The sequence below is a fragment of the Entelurus aequoreus genome, linkage group LG03 (assembly GCF_033978785.1).
Source record: "Entelurus aequoreus isolate RoL-2023_Sb linkage group LG03, RoL_Eaeq_v1.1, whole genome shotgun sequence".
Taxonomy (NCBI): domain Eukaryota; kingdom Metazoa; phylum Chordata; class Actinopteri; order Syngnathiformes; family Syngnathidae; genus Entelurus; species Entelurus aequoreus.
In genome coordinates, this window is record NC_084733.1 from 8,900,502 (window position 1) to 8,915,729 (window position 15,228).

Here is a 15,228-nt window from a genome sequence, read left to right on the forward strand (position 1 = left end):
GTAGTCACCTCAATCCAGTGGTAAGGAAATGCACTGCCCAACACTTGGCCAATCTGGTGGAAAAGGTCGGTGCCGGTCGTCTCCTCAGTGGAGGTAAAGATTTATCTGAAAGAATTGTACCTGCAGTAAGCAGGCTGGCACAAGACTCCTCACAAGAAGCAAGGTGTGTAGTTGTGTCAGCGCACAAAATAACATAATATAATTCATGACTTGAACAGTAACAACCCCTACTACAGTGCATCTGGAAAGTATTTACAGTGCTTCACTTTTATCACATTTTGTTATGTTACAGCCTTATTCCAAAATGGAATGAATTCATTTTTGTTGTCAAAATTATATCGATAATACCATATATGACAATGTGAAAGGTTTTTTTAATTTTGTAAATGTATTACAACTAAGAACATCACATGTACATACAGTAAGTATTCACAACCTTTGCTCAATAATTTGTTGATGTACCTTTGGCAACAATTACAGTCTCAAGTCTTTTTGAATATGATGCCACAAGCTTGGCACATCCATCTTTGGGCAGAGTCACCCATTCCTCTTTGCAGCACCTTCCAAGCTCCATCAGGTGGGATGGGAAGTGTTACTTTTCATCCAGGATGTCTCTGTACGTTGCTGCATTCATCTTAGTCTAGTCGGGGAGGTGACCAAGAACCCGATGGTCACTCTGTCAGAGCTACAGCATTCCTCTGTGGAGAGAGGAGAACCTTCCAGAAGGACAACCTTCGCTGAAGCAATGAACCAATGAGGCCTGTATGGTATAGTGGCCAGACGGAAGCCATTTCTTAGGAAAAACTTTGCCACATGCACCTGAAATACTCTGACCATGAGAAACAACATTTTGTGGTCTGGTCAATACCATCCCAGCAGTGAAGCATTGTGGTGGCAGCATAAGACTGTGGGGTTGTTTTTCAGGGGCGAGAACTGGGAGACTAGTCAGGATAGAAGGAAATGTAAAGGCAGGAATGTACAGAAACATCCTCGATAAACACCAACGCTTCCCATCCAACCTGATGGAGCTTGAGAGGTGCTGCAAAGATGAATGGGCAAACCTGCCCAAAGATAGGTGAGCCAAGCTGTAATTGCTGCCAAAGGTGCATCAACAAAGTATTGAGCAAAGGCTGTGAAAACGTATGTACACATGATTTGTTTTATTTAGTTTTTATTTTCAATAAATTTGCAAAATAAAAATAAAAACTTTTCACATTGTGGTATGTGGTATTGTCTGTAAAATTTTGAGGACAAAATTTAATTTGTTCCATTTTGGAATAAGGCTGTAACATTAAAAAAAAGGTTGGAAAAAGTGAAGCTGTGTGAATATTCTTCCGGATGCACTGTATTACTGCAAGTCTACTCTATGGATGGAAACACATGTGAAGGTCAGAAATGAACTAACCCTAACCCTCTATCTAATCTTTAGACACTATGGCCGTCGAATGCTGTTGTCCCTGTCCTACCATCCAGACTTTGATAAGATCCTGGAAAGAACTATTCCGTCGAAAGACCTGCAGCCTACCAGAGACACAATCTTAAGTCTCAAAACCAAGGTATAATCGTTGTCCCCTCAGCCTAAAACATGTTTTTTACTAATGCTGTTAATTGATTATTTTGAATAATTCCACTTTTGAATGTGCATTAATTATGATTAACCAAATGTTATTAACCTGGTAACTGTTTAATCTAAAGTCCACTCAGGCTTTATTTTGAAGTGAAATTTGCCAGTGAGTACAACAGTAGAAGTCTCCTCACTTATCTTTGCATTGTTAAATGTTATATCACTGACTGTATAGCAAGCCACACCGCCTTTCAGGTAACCATCTGGGCTTAAGGTAAAGGAGCATACAGTATACGGTCAAAATTATTTTTGTGATTAATCAGCATGATTAATGTAATGATTTTGATTGGATGTATCTCATGAGGGGCAGCACGGTTGAATAGGGGTTAATGCTGGTGCCTCACAATAAGAAGGTCCTCGGTTCGATCCCTGGCCTCGGGGTCTTTCTGTGTAAAGTTTGTATGTTCTCCCGTGGCTGCGTGGGTTCCCTACGGGTACTGCGGCTTCCTCCCTGCACCTCCAAAGACATGCACTTGGGGATAGGCTGATTGTCAACACTAAATTGGCCCTAGTGTGTGAATGTGAGTGTGAATGTTGTCTGTCTATCTGTGTTGGCCCTGCGATGAGGTGGCGACTTGTCCAGGGTGTACCATGCCTTCTGCCCAAATGCAGCTGGGATAGGATCCAGTCACCCTCGCAACCAAGAGAGGCACAAGCGGTAGAAGATGGATGGATGGATGGATGGATGGATGGATGGATGGGTGGATGGAATCACATGAGTTAACTTATTTTTGACAGCCCTAGTTTATAACATTGTCTACTGGGGGTGATTTTAGGGGCTAGGTGAGATGCCCCAGGACACCCACTCAGCGAGAGGCAGACGCTCCCTCCCAGGAAGTGGCACAGTCCGAGCCTCATCTCTCAACAGAGAGCCAGTCAACCACAGCATCAGGTATGTGTGTCACCGCCTGTCAGCACCACAAAGACAGACACTAAATGCACAAAAGTACCCGGGGCACCTGTCTTTATTACTATATAAATACTTTCTACAAGATTTCAAGTCTGACTGTTCCAGAAAAAAACATGTGTGAGGTCAGAGATCAGTGATCTGAGACAAGAGGGCCTTATTCACAATTTGTTCACATGTTTAGCCCAAAGGTGTTTGAGTAATCAGGTTATTGTCAAAGATAGTCCTTGCAAAAAGTGGAAGTATAGCATTGTCCCAAATAACCCCTTAAAAGAAAAAAATGCAAAAATATTGTGAAAGAGGCATCTTAGTTTTTAAACATTTTGCAATGTAGTGTTTTTTTTACAGAAATATTGTAATGTTGCATCCCTGTGCTTGAAATAGCATAAGAAAAATCATCCAAAGAACTACTCAAATCTGGTCTAAAAAGATAAACTATTCAAACAAATCGTACAGTGGTACCTTGGGCTATGGCGTGTTGAATTGGTTCTGTGACGCAGCTCATACCTCGAAAAACTAGTATTGCAACACAACGACACATTAAAATAAATAAAAATAAATTAACCTCCCTAAAACAATTTAACATTTAACATGCCTTTTTAAGAGAAAAAATGACTTTTACATAGGAAATATTGTATAAAATCAATACACTAGAATGTACTGCAAACAACTACAGTAGGTTTATAAATTTATGTAGGAATAATAATGTACAGCATTTACCCCTATAGAATGGATTTCTACAGTATCTCTTTCCCGCTGCTTCTTTGTTAAACACACATTCAGCAGCTTCTCCATATTTTCATGGATAATTCTGCTTTGGTATAGTGCAGACTGACAGTGCTACGTTTAAACTGCTTGCAAGTCAGCATGTTTTTGATGATTTCTTTCTTTAATTCAATGAATATCATCCAGCTTCTTTTTCTCTGCACTGTCCTTCACACTTGTTTTCTTCCTTCCCATAGTTTAAAATACAAAGTTATGTCGATCTCTGGCTATAAGCTAATGCTAGCTAGTAAGACTCTTAATGTTTAGGGCAGATCTAACAAAGTTTACTGTGGCATTTGGGCGGTATAGCTCGGTTGGTAGAGCGGCCGTGCCAGCAACTTGAGGGTTGCAGGTTCGATCCCCGCTTCCGCCATCCTAGTCACTGCCGTTGTGTCCTTGGGCAAGACACTTTACCCACCTGCTCCCAGTGCCACCCACACTGGTTTGAATGTAACTTAGATATTGGGTTTCACTATGTAAAGCGCTTTGAGTCACTTGAGAAAAAGCGCTATATAAATGTAATTCACTTCACTTCACTTGCTAAGCCAATTGGCGGTGGGGGGACCTGTACCCCGAATTTTTGCTTGCAACATTTAGCCGAGAGACACCTACTCAGTGGCCTAGTGGTTAGAGTGTCCGCCCTGAGATCGGTACGTTGTGAGTTCAAACCCTGGCCGAGTCACACCAGAGACTTTAAAAATGGGACCCAATACCTCCCTGCTTGGCACTCAGCATCAAGGGTTGAAATTGGGGGTTAAATCACCAAAAATGATTCCCGGGCCGCTGCTGCCCACTGCTCCCCTCACCTCCCAGGGGGTGAACAAGGGGATGGGTCAAATGCAGAGGACACATTTCACTCCACCTAGTGTGTGTGTGTGACAATCATTGGTACTTTAACTTGTATCACAAAAAACTGCTAAGGCGAGAGACACTTGTATCCCAAGGTACAACTGTACTTAAAAAAAAAAGTTTAGGTTTTTTTTTCCAACTGTGAACATCTGAGAAGTGCCTCCTCCAATGTGCAAAGTACATATGCTATTTTTACTACCATTCACACCCAACATTTTGAAATTATAACTGCACATAACCTAAAAGTCTAATTTGATGAATGCATTCCACAATAAATTAGTATTTACCTGTTCAACACATTCTAAGAAACAAAAAAAAATGTCTCTCAAACGATTACAACATTTAAGAACATTAATCACTGGGTTGCTGTGTATTTTGTTCAATTACAGCAATGTATATTATGTATATATAACTTTGCATAAGCAGAAAGCAGGAAATATACAGTATATCCACTTAACATGTTTATTTAACCTCTTTAACATCATGTTAACAAAGACTGCTCTGTTTTTCTGATAGACACACCTGTTTACTAGGGTTGTGCGATATAGATAGTATAAATTGGACAATATACCTTTTAATGCTATCATCATATTATAATAATGCATGTTGATGACACATTCTTGCTGTGTTCCGCAGATTTGACCGTGACAAACAAACAAACGCGTCCTCAACGCAATGTAGCATTCTCGCTAGCAGCTAACTAACCCTTGTTTCCATGGCGACAAAAAAACTATGTTTATTTCAAGTATCAGAAGAATAGCTAAACATGCTACACTCCACAATGTAGGAGGATACAACGAGCAACTATAACCACTAAGATAGAGCTCATGAATGTATACATCAGTGGCCAGATGGATACAAATAATAAGAGTAACGATACTTAGTATAAGAATATAGTCGATACTACAGCAATTAGATCCGATACTTTTTTTACTATGACAAAGTTCTTTACACACTTGGAAAATAAGTCCCTGGAGCCTTTGTAACTTGTTTTGAAATGTTCTATTATCATTCATATGCCAAATAATATATTGTGAATTTGTGATATATATTGTTGTTGCATGGAGCTGCTATATAGATTTTAGGCCATGTCGCCCCCTCCCTACTATTTACATGTTTACCATCAACTGGCATTTTAAGGATAATCAACATTAAATGCATTTTAAAAAACATAAAAAAAACATTTACAGGTTTGTTTTGTGGACAGCTAAAAATTTTGTGATTTTACAACAGTGGGTGTTGTAGGGTTTTAATGAAGATTCATAAGTGTGTGTCTTAATACTTTTGTCTGTATATTGGCCTGTAAATAGATGACGCTGATGTTGATTGTGTGTCATTTACAGAATGGTTAACAGTAATTACAGCAGCAGACATCCCACACACAGCATCGCCGACAAGAATGACTACATCAATCAACTAACTTGCATGCTGGGATCCAAGGACTTCAGAGAGAAACTTAAGGGCATGGACCAGCTCGTGTCTGACTGCCAGCAACACCCCGACCTGGTCATCCATAGTTTATTCCCGGTATGTTATGTAACTAACCACAATCATGTTTTTAACATGTTTGACCTGACCTCTGCTGTCTTCATGTGCAGCTTTTTGATGCCCTAATGGCCAGACTGCAGGAATCTAACAGCAAAGTCAACCAGCATGCCCTGGAGTCGCTGCAAAAAATCATCCCCTTGATGAAGGACAACTTGTCTCAAGTGGTCAACCTTCTAGTCCCGGCTATTGTGGACAATCACCTCAACTCTAAAAACGACGCCATTTACTCCGCTGCTATTGGTGCAATCGATGCACTTATCCTCAATCTGGGTATGAACCGGTTCATCAGGAATTTTTAATGTCTCAATCGCGCAAATTCAACCGATCCCTGCAAATTATGCACGGCCTCGCATTTTGGCCAATCAGCCTAATTTTTGTCAATGCAATTTGCCTCTGAGCCTCGACTGTCTAATCAAAACGTATGTTTATTTTTTTGTGTAGACAGCAAAGTCTTTATTGATCAATTGGCACTATTGTCCTCTTGCATAGCTCCAACCTACTTGCTGTTCCCGTCTACAGCACTATGGCTAATGTCATTTATAAAGATTAGCAATACACCAGGGTCCTCACTTCCTAGTTCAATTTAATAATAATAATAATTAGGGATGTCCGATAATGGCTTTTTGCCAATATCCGATATTCCGATATTGTCCAACTCTTTAATTACCGATACCGATATCAACCGATATATGCAGTCGTGGAATTAACACATTATTATGCCTAATTTGGACAACCATGTATGGTGAAGATAAGGTACTTTTAAAAAAAAATAAAAAAATAAGATAACTAAATTAAAAACATTTTCTTGAATAAAAAAGAAAGTAAAACAATATAAAAACAGTTACATAGAAACTAGTAATTAATGAAAATGAGTAAAATTAACTGTTAAAGGTTAGTACTATTAGTGGACCAGCAGCACGCACAATCATGTGTGCTTACAGACTGTATCCCTTGCAGACTGTATTGATATATATTGATATATAATGTAGGAACCAGAATATTGATAACATAAAGAAATGGGGGGAGGGAGGTTTTTTGGGTTGGTGCACTAATTGTAAGTGTATCTTGTGTTTTTTATGTTGATTTAATAAAAATAAATTTAAAAAAATAAATTAAAAAAAACGATACAGATAATTAAAAAAAACGATACCGATAATTTCCGATATTACATTTTAACGCATTTATCGGCCGATAATATCGGCAGGCCGATATCGGACATCCCTAATAATAATAATGGATTATATGCATACGGCGCTTTTCTATACACCCAAATCGCTTCACAGTGAAATGAGAACCCATCATTCATTCACTCCACATTCATATTGCTGGTGGTAAGCTATATTTGTAGCCACAGCTGCCCTGGGCTAGACTGACGGAAGTGTGGCTGCTAATTTGCGCCGATGGCCCCTCTGACCACCATCAAACATTCATTAACACACACACCAGTGTGAGCGGCACTGGGAACAAGGTGACAACGCCGTGACTAGGATGGCAGAAGCCGGAATCGATCCTGGAACCCTCAAGTTGCTGGCACGGCCGTTTTACCATCTGAGCCACACCGTCCGTTTAACCTTTATTCATCCCAGATAAGACCATTAAGAACATTATTAATGCTGACCTGGCAAAGGGGCAGCATGTACATCTTTGAGATGTTGAAGTGTGATGATAATCTCTCATTGTCTCTCATTTTCCAACGAAAATGGCCACTATAGATCGCTCTCAGTAATTCATAAATGTTCTTAACGTGCGGTCGGTGGTAAATGTGTAACATAGCATAAAGGAATGAACATAAATCAACATAAATGAAAGCCTAGGATGGAAAAATGCTTTTCAAGTGTAAAACATACATAGAGAATGTCTGCAACATAGCAGAGAGCGGCCAATAAACAAGTATTTGGTGGTGTTTATTTCTATAATTATAACTAAATAAGTATATAATAGTAACATACAGTATACAAGTAATTAAAACATTACAGTAATTTGTATGTGCTGCCATCTAGCGTCTACTTTTAAGTCTTGAGTGTTCTAAAATGAGTAAAACATCAATACAGTATTTTTTCGATCATTTTTGTTGCAAGTATTTGCTTTTTAAGATTAAAGTTACAAAGAACACTTAAATCATTGATAACTTAGTCATAAAATCACAAGTAAAAAAAAAAAAAAAGACTTTTTTTTCTTTTTCTGCAACCTTCTAAAAAAAGCAGCCGCCAATAATAAAATTACAAAAACAGCCCGCGAATCCTGGTGGTACTGATGAAGTCATTTGGTTCTTTGGAGTTAACTTTTCTTCTCTGGTTGGCAGATAACATGCTCCTCCTTAAGCCTTTCTGCACCAAGGCTCAGTTTGTCAGCGGTAAAGCCAAGCTGGATCTTGTGGAGAAGGTTGCAGGTCAGTCCCAAAAGAGAAGACAAAGCCAAACATTCCTTCTTTGGTTGACCGTCCGCTTTCCTGCAGATCTGGTGACCAAGCTGTACTCTCGCAAGCCGCAGATGGTGGAGCAGAAAGCGCTGCAATTGCTGTGGCACATGCTGGGCACGTCCAGCCACAGCGGCACGGTGCACGGCCGAGGCGGCAGTACGCGCGCCGCCACCGCCGTTCTGTGCCAAGCTCTTCGCGCCCAGATGGGGCCCGGCCTGAGCGAGTGCGCTGCAACGCAGTCCGCCACCACCCAAAAGGGGTTGAACGAGCTTCTGAGGAACTTGTCCAAAACATAAAGCCGAGTCCGAGAGCAACATTCAAACACTGACCTTACTTGAAGATGGAGATGTTCTACATTTCTTAGTGCCTGCACTTTTATCGCAATGTCCTTGTCGAGTAGGATTTGAACTCTTTTCTCAGTCATTTTTCTTCCTCTGGCAGACCTGCCAACATGCAGGCTTTTTTGTACACATTTTACTTGCTGCTCTCCAGATACGCATTTTGTTGCATCTTGACATTCTCCGTTTGGAGTTGTGAAACATGGATCATGATTCTGTGTCGAGGCGCCAAGCGGCTCGCTCCTCCCCCTGCAAACCTTTTTGTGCAGTGTGACTTGCACGGTGCACCTCCAAAAAAAAAAAAAAAAATCTAACCTCACAAAAGAACGTTATTACTGTGTGTTCAGTCTGTTTTGCAGTAAAAATTACTACTTATAAGTTCCAGCTGCAGTAACACTCCCGTTTATTCTTTAATTTGCCATCATTTACTTACAACTAGGAAGCTACCAAGAATCTAAGCTCGCAGAAGAACTTTATTACCCATGTGTATATGACTCGTTTAGTCTAGTTTGGATCAACATTTGCATTAAAAACTAATGCATCAATAATTTCCAGCTGCAATAAGGTTCCGATTTTCTCTTCAATTGGCATCGTTTGCTTGCAACAAGGAAGCTAACAAGAATATAACCTTGCAGAAGAACATTAATACCCGTGTGTTTACAACTCGGTCAGTCCGAGTTGGATCAACATTTGCCGTATAAATGACTGCATTTATAAGTTCCAGCTGCAGTAACACCCCCCTTGTATTTTTAATCGGTATTGTTTACAGCAAAGAAGCCAACAAGAAACCAATTTTGCAGATGAATGTTAATACCCATGTGCATTCGACTCTTTCAGTCCATTTTGGTTCAACATTTGCAGTACACATTACTGTTTTGGTAAGTTCCAGCTGCAATAACAAGCCCCCTTTCGCTTAAATTGCCATCGGATGCTTGCGACAAGGAAACTTAATAGTCAAGCTCCTGAAATGTATTTAAGGTTGGCAGGTCTGCCCTGGTACAGAATCTCAGACTATTGCATCATACATCAGGTCCCACGTCCACAAACACAACACTGCTCTCTTTGCACATTGACAAGGTAGCGCTTGTAATAAATGACAATTCCTACAATCGTCACCGCTTTTCTTCACGCTCCGAACTTGACCATAAACCAGAGAGCCGTTTGCAGAATGTAAAAATGCGCACACACAAAAAAGACAAAAGACAGGGAAGGTGTACAATTTTTCTGTCATAAAATGTTTTGTGTTTTGTGTTTTGTGGCTGTTCTTTTTTTCCCTTGCAGAGCGGTGAATTAAGATTTACAAGAATAGTACAAGATTCTTTTGTACAGCTGATATGTATTTGCACAGTATTGGCATCTTCTGTAATCATAAGTTGTATGACGGTAGTGTCAACAATTTGTTGTGTACTTTGGAGTCATCATGTACTGGTGGCTACAGACATTTTTCTTTTATTGTGTTTTTTTTTTTGCATGGCCAGTTCACTGGCAGGAGTTGCTGTTGGCTAACTCTTGTGCATCGGTTCCTGGATCAAGGTTGGCTAAGAAAAGGAGTTGAGCTTCACTCTATCGCTGTTGCCTGGGAAACCAGGGAGGCACAGATGGAGGATTCTCAGTACAGTGCCAGTTTTCAAGTGGCCTTTTAAACTTCTATTAAATTATATTCAACTTGTTTGGGAACAAGGACAAAGATTAATTATATATAGATATAAATAAAGTGTTTTATTTCTGTAAATCTAACTTTTAATGTGCATTTGTATGACAGTATATGACAGTATATTGCTTCTACAGACAGGATATTCAACTAAAGTGTTTTGGAGGCAACATTTCCAGAGAAGCTAAGGACCGGGGGGGGTAGACTTCTCCCTTTACTATTAGACTTATTTTGTATATTCCGGAGAACCAGCATCTTCTACAGTAGACATTTGATTTTGGTCTATTATTTTTTTCAGTTACAGGAGTGCTCTGTTGTTTTTGAAGTCCTTCTGCAAAAATGTAAGTCTCTCAAAAGTTTTATGAACTGAACTCGCGGGCCACCAGTTGATTAGCCCAAATGATGAAAAGGAGAGAACCTAAAATGGAACCTTGAGGAACACCACTTGTAATGGCAATCTTCACCTTCAAATGTTCCAATTTATTGTCATTACTCAACAGGTTTGAGGGAGTGATCCTACACAGTAGCAAACATTGTATATGAAGTAAGGTCGAGTCGGCAATCCAGTTTATGCATATTTATTAACGAACTTGCAGGGTGAATGAAACATACCAGGGATTTTTGCAGTGATATTGTGTTATTTGTTCTCCTGCCTGTTGCTGTGTGCTGTTGTCTGCTGCTGCTGTCTGTTGCTGTCTGCTGCTGTCTGCTGTTGTCTGCTGCTGGTAAGAACGGTTTGTGCTCCCACACCTGAGTCCTTCCTCGTTTGGCTCACCTGTGCTCCTACATATGCCTTCCCCCCTGCCCTGCTCAACCAAAATGCCCGCCACCTAGTGACAAAAGAAAGTAATGCCAACACAAAAATAAAGATGCCTTAAATGGCTCCTACACACAGGCCCCTAATTGTTTACACTGTAACAATTACTTGAAAGGGAGCCATTCAAATTCACTTTTACACGATTCTTCTTCTCTGTTTTTTTTTCTTCATAATTTCAAAATAAAAATATGTTGGCATTTATAGTTCATTAATCTTGAATCTTAATTAATCTTCAATTTCAGTCTTTTGGAGGAGACATATCTTGGTTATTGGTCTTTCCAGTATGCTGTTTTTGGTCTTTAGTCGAACTGTGCGTACAAGACCTTTTGCATCAGGAATAGTTTCCAGTATTCTCCCCAGTAACCAGGATCCTCGTGGGGCAGTGGAATCGACCACCACCACAATGTCACCAGGGGCAAAACTTCTCTTGGCTCTGGTCCATCGCTGATGTTCTTGGATTAAAGGTAAGTATTCTTTTGTCCATCGTTTCCAAAAGAGATCTGCCATGTATTGTACTTGTTTCCATCTACGTTTGATGTACTGATCCTCCTTTACAAAGAGTCCAGGTGGCAATATTGGATTGGTTTTTAGCAAAAGAAGATGGTTTGGGGTCAGCGCTTCCAGGTCCATGGGGTCATCAGAGGATTTGGTTATGGGTCGGTCATTTAAGATTGCTTCAATCTCACACATTAAAGTTTGCAATCCTTCATCATCAAGTACTTGTTGATGAAGAACAGAGCGCAATACACTCCGTATCATGCGGATTAGTTGTTCCCATACACCACCGTGATGGGAAGCTGCAGGGGGATTAAAGTTCCACTTTATACCTTGCTGTAGCATAGCGTTCTGGATTTTATCCTGATTCAAGCTGTTCAATGCTGTCTTTAATTCTTTTTCCGCTCCTACAAAGTTTGTACCATTGTCCGATCTCAGAGATTAAACTTGACCTCTTCGACAGATGAATCTCCTTAATGCATGGATACAGGAGTCTGTGTCAAGTGTATGTGCAACTTCCAGGTGTACTGCCCTGCTTGCCATGCAGGTGAAAATTACACCATACCTTTTAACAAGACTTCGTCCTCTTTTGATTTCTATAGGACCGAAATAGTCCACTCCTACATTCGTGAATGGAGGTTTGTCTAGTTGGATTCTTTCCAAAGGTAAGTCTGACATTTTTTGCTCTCCGACTTTACTTCTCTGTCGTTTGCACACAATACAGTCATTTGTGACTTTTCTTGCAGCAGAGTTGGCTTTGATGATCCAATATTTTTTGTGGAGACAAGACAGCATGTAATTTCTTCCTGCATGTCCGAGTTGCTTATGGATGTGGCATAATAGTAGTGTGGATATGTGGAGGTCCTTAGAGAGAATAATCGGATGTTTGATTTCTTCAGGCATTGCTAGCCTATTCAGGCGACCACCTACTCTGAGAAGTCCATCCTTCAGCACTGGATCCAATTTGTACAAATGACTGTTTCTTTTGACATTTTTCTCAGTCTGTAGAACAGACATTTCCCCTTGAAATCTTTCACCTTGACTGAATGAGATGACTGCATTCTCTGCTTGGATTAGATCTTGGGGATATAAGCACTGTCCATGAAGTGTGGCTTTAAATACTTGCATCTCCTCTTCAATCTTCTTCTTTAATTTGACAGGATCATTTTCAACACTACTCACAGCAGTTTGAACTTATTTTCTTTTCCTAGTCAGTTGCAAGAGTGCGGTCTTTACTTTTAAAAGCCAGGCTGTTGCAATCTTCAGTCTCATCCAGGATGAGAAGTAGTGGATGAAATAGTTAGTTGGGTTCAACTGACTTTTGACAATGGCATTTACTGTGATGCCAGGTTTGATCTCTGGATCATCAACAGAGATTTTGGATTCAATTTGCAAGATTGGCCATTCTTGGCTTGCTTTCCAGAGAAAATCTTGTCCTCTTATCCAATTTTTGTAGCGTAGGAAGCGATCTGCTGTCAGCCCTCTTGATGCTGCATCTGCAGGGTTTTCCTTTGTGCTCACGTATCTCCATTGTGATATGTCGGTAGCATCCCTTACAAAAGAGACTCTGTTTGCTACAAATGTTTTAAAGCGTTTGGTTTCGTTGCTTATGTATTTAAGCACGGTTGTGCTATCCGTCCAGAAAAATTATTTCTCCAGTTTTAACTGTAGATCCTTTCGCAGCATTGTGTCAACTTTGACAGCGAGGACAGCTGCAGCCAGCTCTATTCTGGGAATTGTCATTTATTTTAATGGTGCCACTCTTGATTTTCCTATGATGAATGCAACATGCACTTCTTTGTTTTTGTTTTCCAGTCTTAGATATGAGACGGTTCCGTAGCCACTCTCACTGGCATCCGAAAAGTGATGCAGCTGTGAGTGTGTGATTTGACCAAAGTGTGTAGGCTTCATGCACCGGTCAACTTTAAACTCATTCATTTTGCTGAGATCTGCTAGCCATCCTGTCCACTGTTGAGAGAAAACATGTGGTATGGTTTCATCCCATCCAAGCTTTTCCTTGCAGAGCTCCTGCATAATCATTTTGGCTGGCAGAGTAAATGGTCCTAGAAATCCTGAAGGGTCGTATACAGAGCTGACCACAGACAAAATGCCACGTCTAGTGTGTGGTCTTTCTGGTACAACAACTGTGAACTTGAACACATCAGTTTCCACACACCAGTGTAGTCCTAGGGCTCTTTCCATTGGTAGATTGTCCTTGTCCAAATCCAACTCCTTGATTTCTTTAGCCCTGTGCTCTTGTGGAATAGATGTTAATACAGCACGGCTGTTGCTGATCCATTTGGACAGAGTAAACCCACCCATTTGGCAGAGAGCAGTCAGATCTTTTACTAATTGTACTGCTTCTTGTTCTGTGGGAATCGAACGTAAAACAGTCATCTACATAAAAGTTATGGCGTACTGTGTCTGTCACCTCAGGTGGAAAATGAGCTTGGTTGTCTTCAGCAGTTTTCCTCAAAGCGAAATTTGCACAACTTGGTGATGACACAGCTCCAAATAGATGTACCTTCATCCTATATTCATCAGATCTTGCTGCATATCACCGTCAGGCCACCATAAGAATCTCAGGTAGTCGACATGCTTATCAGACACCAATACCTGATGGAACATGGCTTTAATGTCTGCCATCAAGGCAACCGGTTCTTGTCTGAATCTGATGAGGACTCCGATAAGTGAGTTGGTAAGATCAGGACCCTGAAGTAGTTCACAGTTCAGTGATGTTCCTTTAAAGACTGCACCACAGTCAAAAACAACTCTTAATGTTCCTTTTTTTGAGTGGTGCACACCATTATGTGGAATATACCAGAGTCTTCCATCTTTTCTATTCAGCTGGTCTGCTGGTACCAATTCAGCATAGCCACTGTCAATCATATCTGTGAGGAAAGATGTATATTCTTTATGGAACTTTTCATTTTTGTTGAACTTGCGTTTCAGGCTCTGGATGCGTTGCTCTACAATACAACGGTTGTTCGGCATGATGGGATCTTCTTCTTTAAAAGGTAATTTTAAACAGTAATGTTCATCTTTAATCTTTGCAGAGTGACTCACAATATCAAGAAACTTTTCCTCTTCTCTTGACATTTCCTTTATTTCCTTACTGGATCTTTCACTGAAATCTTGGTTGTACTGTTTGACTAATAACTCCTCCAGGTTTAGAATAGATATTCTATTGACATCAGCAACAGGGCAGCCATTATGCCTGCTGGTGTCATCTCCTTTTAAAGGACCATAAATGACCCATCCCAATAGGGTCCTCACTGCGTATGGCCCGTCCTCCTGGCTATTGACCACCTCCCAGGGTTCCAGTACCTTAGAGGCATTCGTGCCAATGAGGAGGTCGATGTCAGAGTCAATTTCAGGTAATGTGATATGATTTAGATATGGCCAGTGTTTCAAATCCTGCTGTTTTGGAATATTGTGTGGTGAAACTGGCATGGTTTTGTGTGTAAATACATCAGGCAATTGAATAAAGTCATTCGTATTTATCCTGGCTATTTCCAGCCCAGTGATGTGGTAGCTGGTTTCGGGTTTCACTTGATTCATGGTTTTGAGAAGGATGTTTGTTCTTTGTCCTGAAATGTTCAGTCTTTGCATCAGTTTTTCTGTGCAGAATGTGGAGGTGCTTCCATGATCCAAAAATGCATATGTTTGTAACGCTGTGTCTCCTTTGTTGCTTTTAACTTGTACAGGTACAATGGAGTAGATGGAGGGGTGGTTCCCGGCCCCAATATGACCACAAGTATGCTTGGGAGGTGGGACAACAGCATTGGTTCCAATTGATTTGGTTTGTGTTTGTT

The 15,228-nt window shown here is 40.5% G+C and overlaps 1 protein-coding gene across 5 annotated transcripts in view; it reads left to right on the forward strand.

Moving 5' to 3' along the window:
- The window catches only part of LOC133646092 (TOG array regulator of axonemal microtubules protein 1-like), a 31,670-nt gene extending 22,836 nt beyond the window's left edge, over positions 1-8,834 (forward strand). For all 5 annotated transcript variants that reach the window (XM_062041092.1, XM_062041091.1, XM_062041094.1 and 2 more), the window contains 7 exons: positions 5-163; positions 1,430-1,556; positions 2,401-2,516; positions 5,489-5,672; positions 5,744-5,963; positions 7,996-8,082; positions 8,149-8,834. In XM_062041092.1, the coding sequence (XP_061897076.1) occupies positions 5-163; positions 1,430-1,556; positions 2,401-2,516; positions 5,489-5,672; positions 5,744-5,963; positions 7,996-8,082; positions 8,149-8,408 (1,153 nt within the window). In that variant the 3' untranslated portion in view covers positions 8,409-8,834. The remainder of the gene's footprint in view (positions 1-4; positions 164-1,429; positions 1,557-2,400; positions 2,517-5,488; positions 5,673-5,743; positions 5,964-7,995; positions 8,083-8,148) is intronic.
- The last annotated feature ends 6,394 nt before the right edge of the window (positions 8,835-15,228 follow it).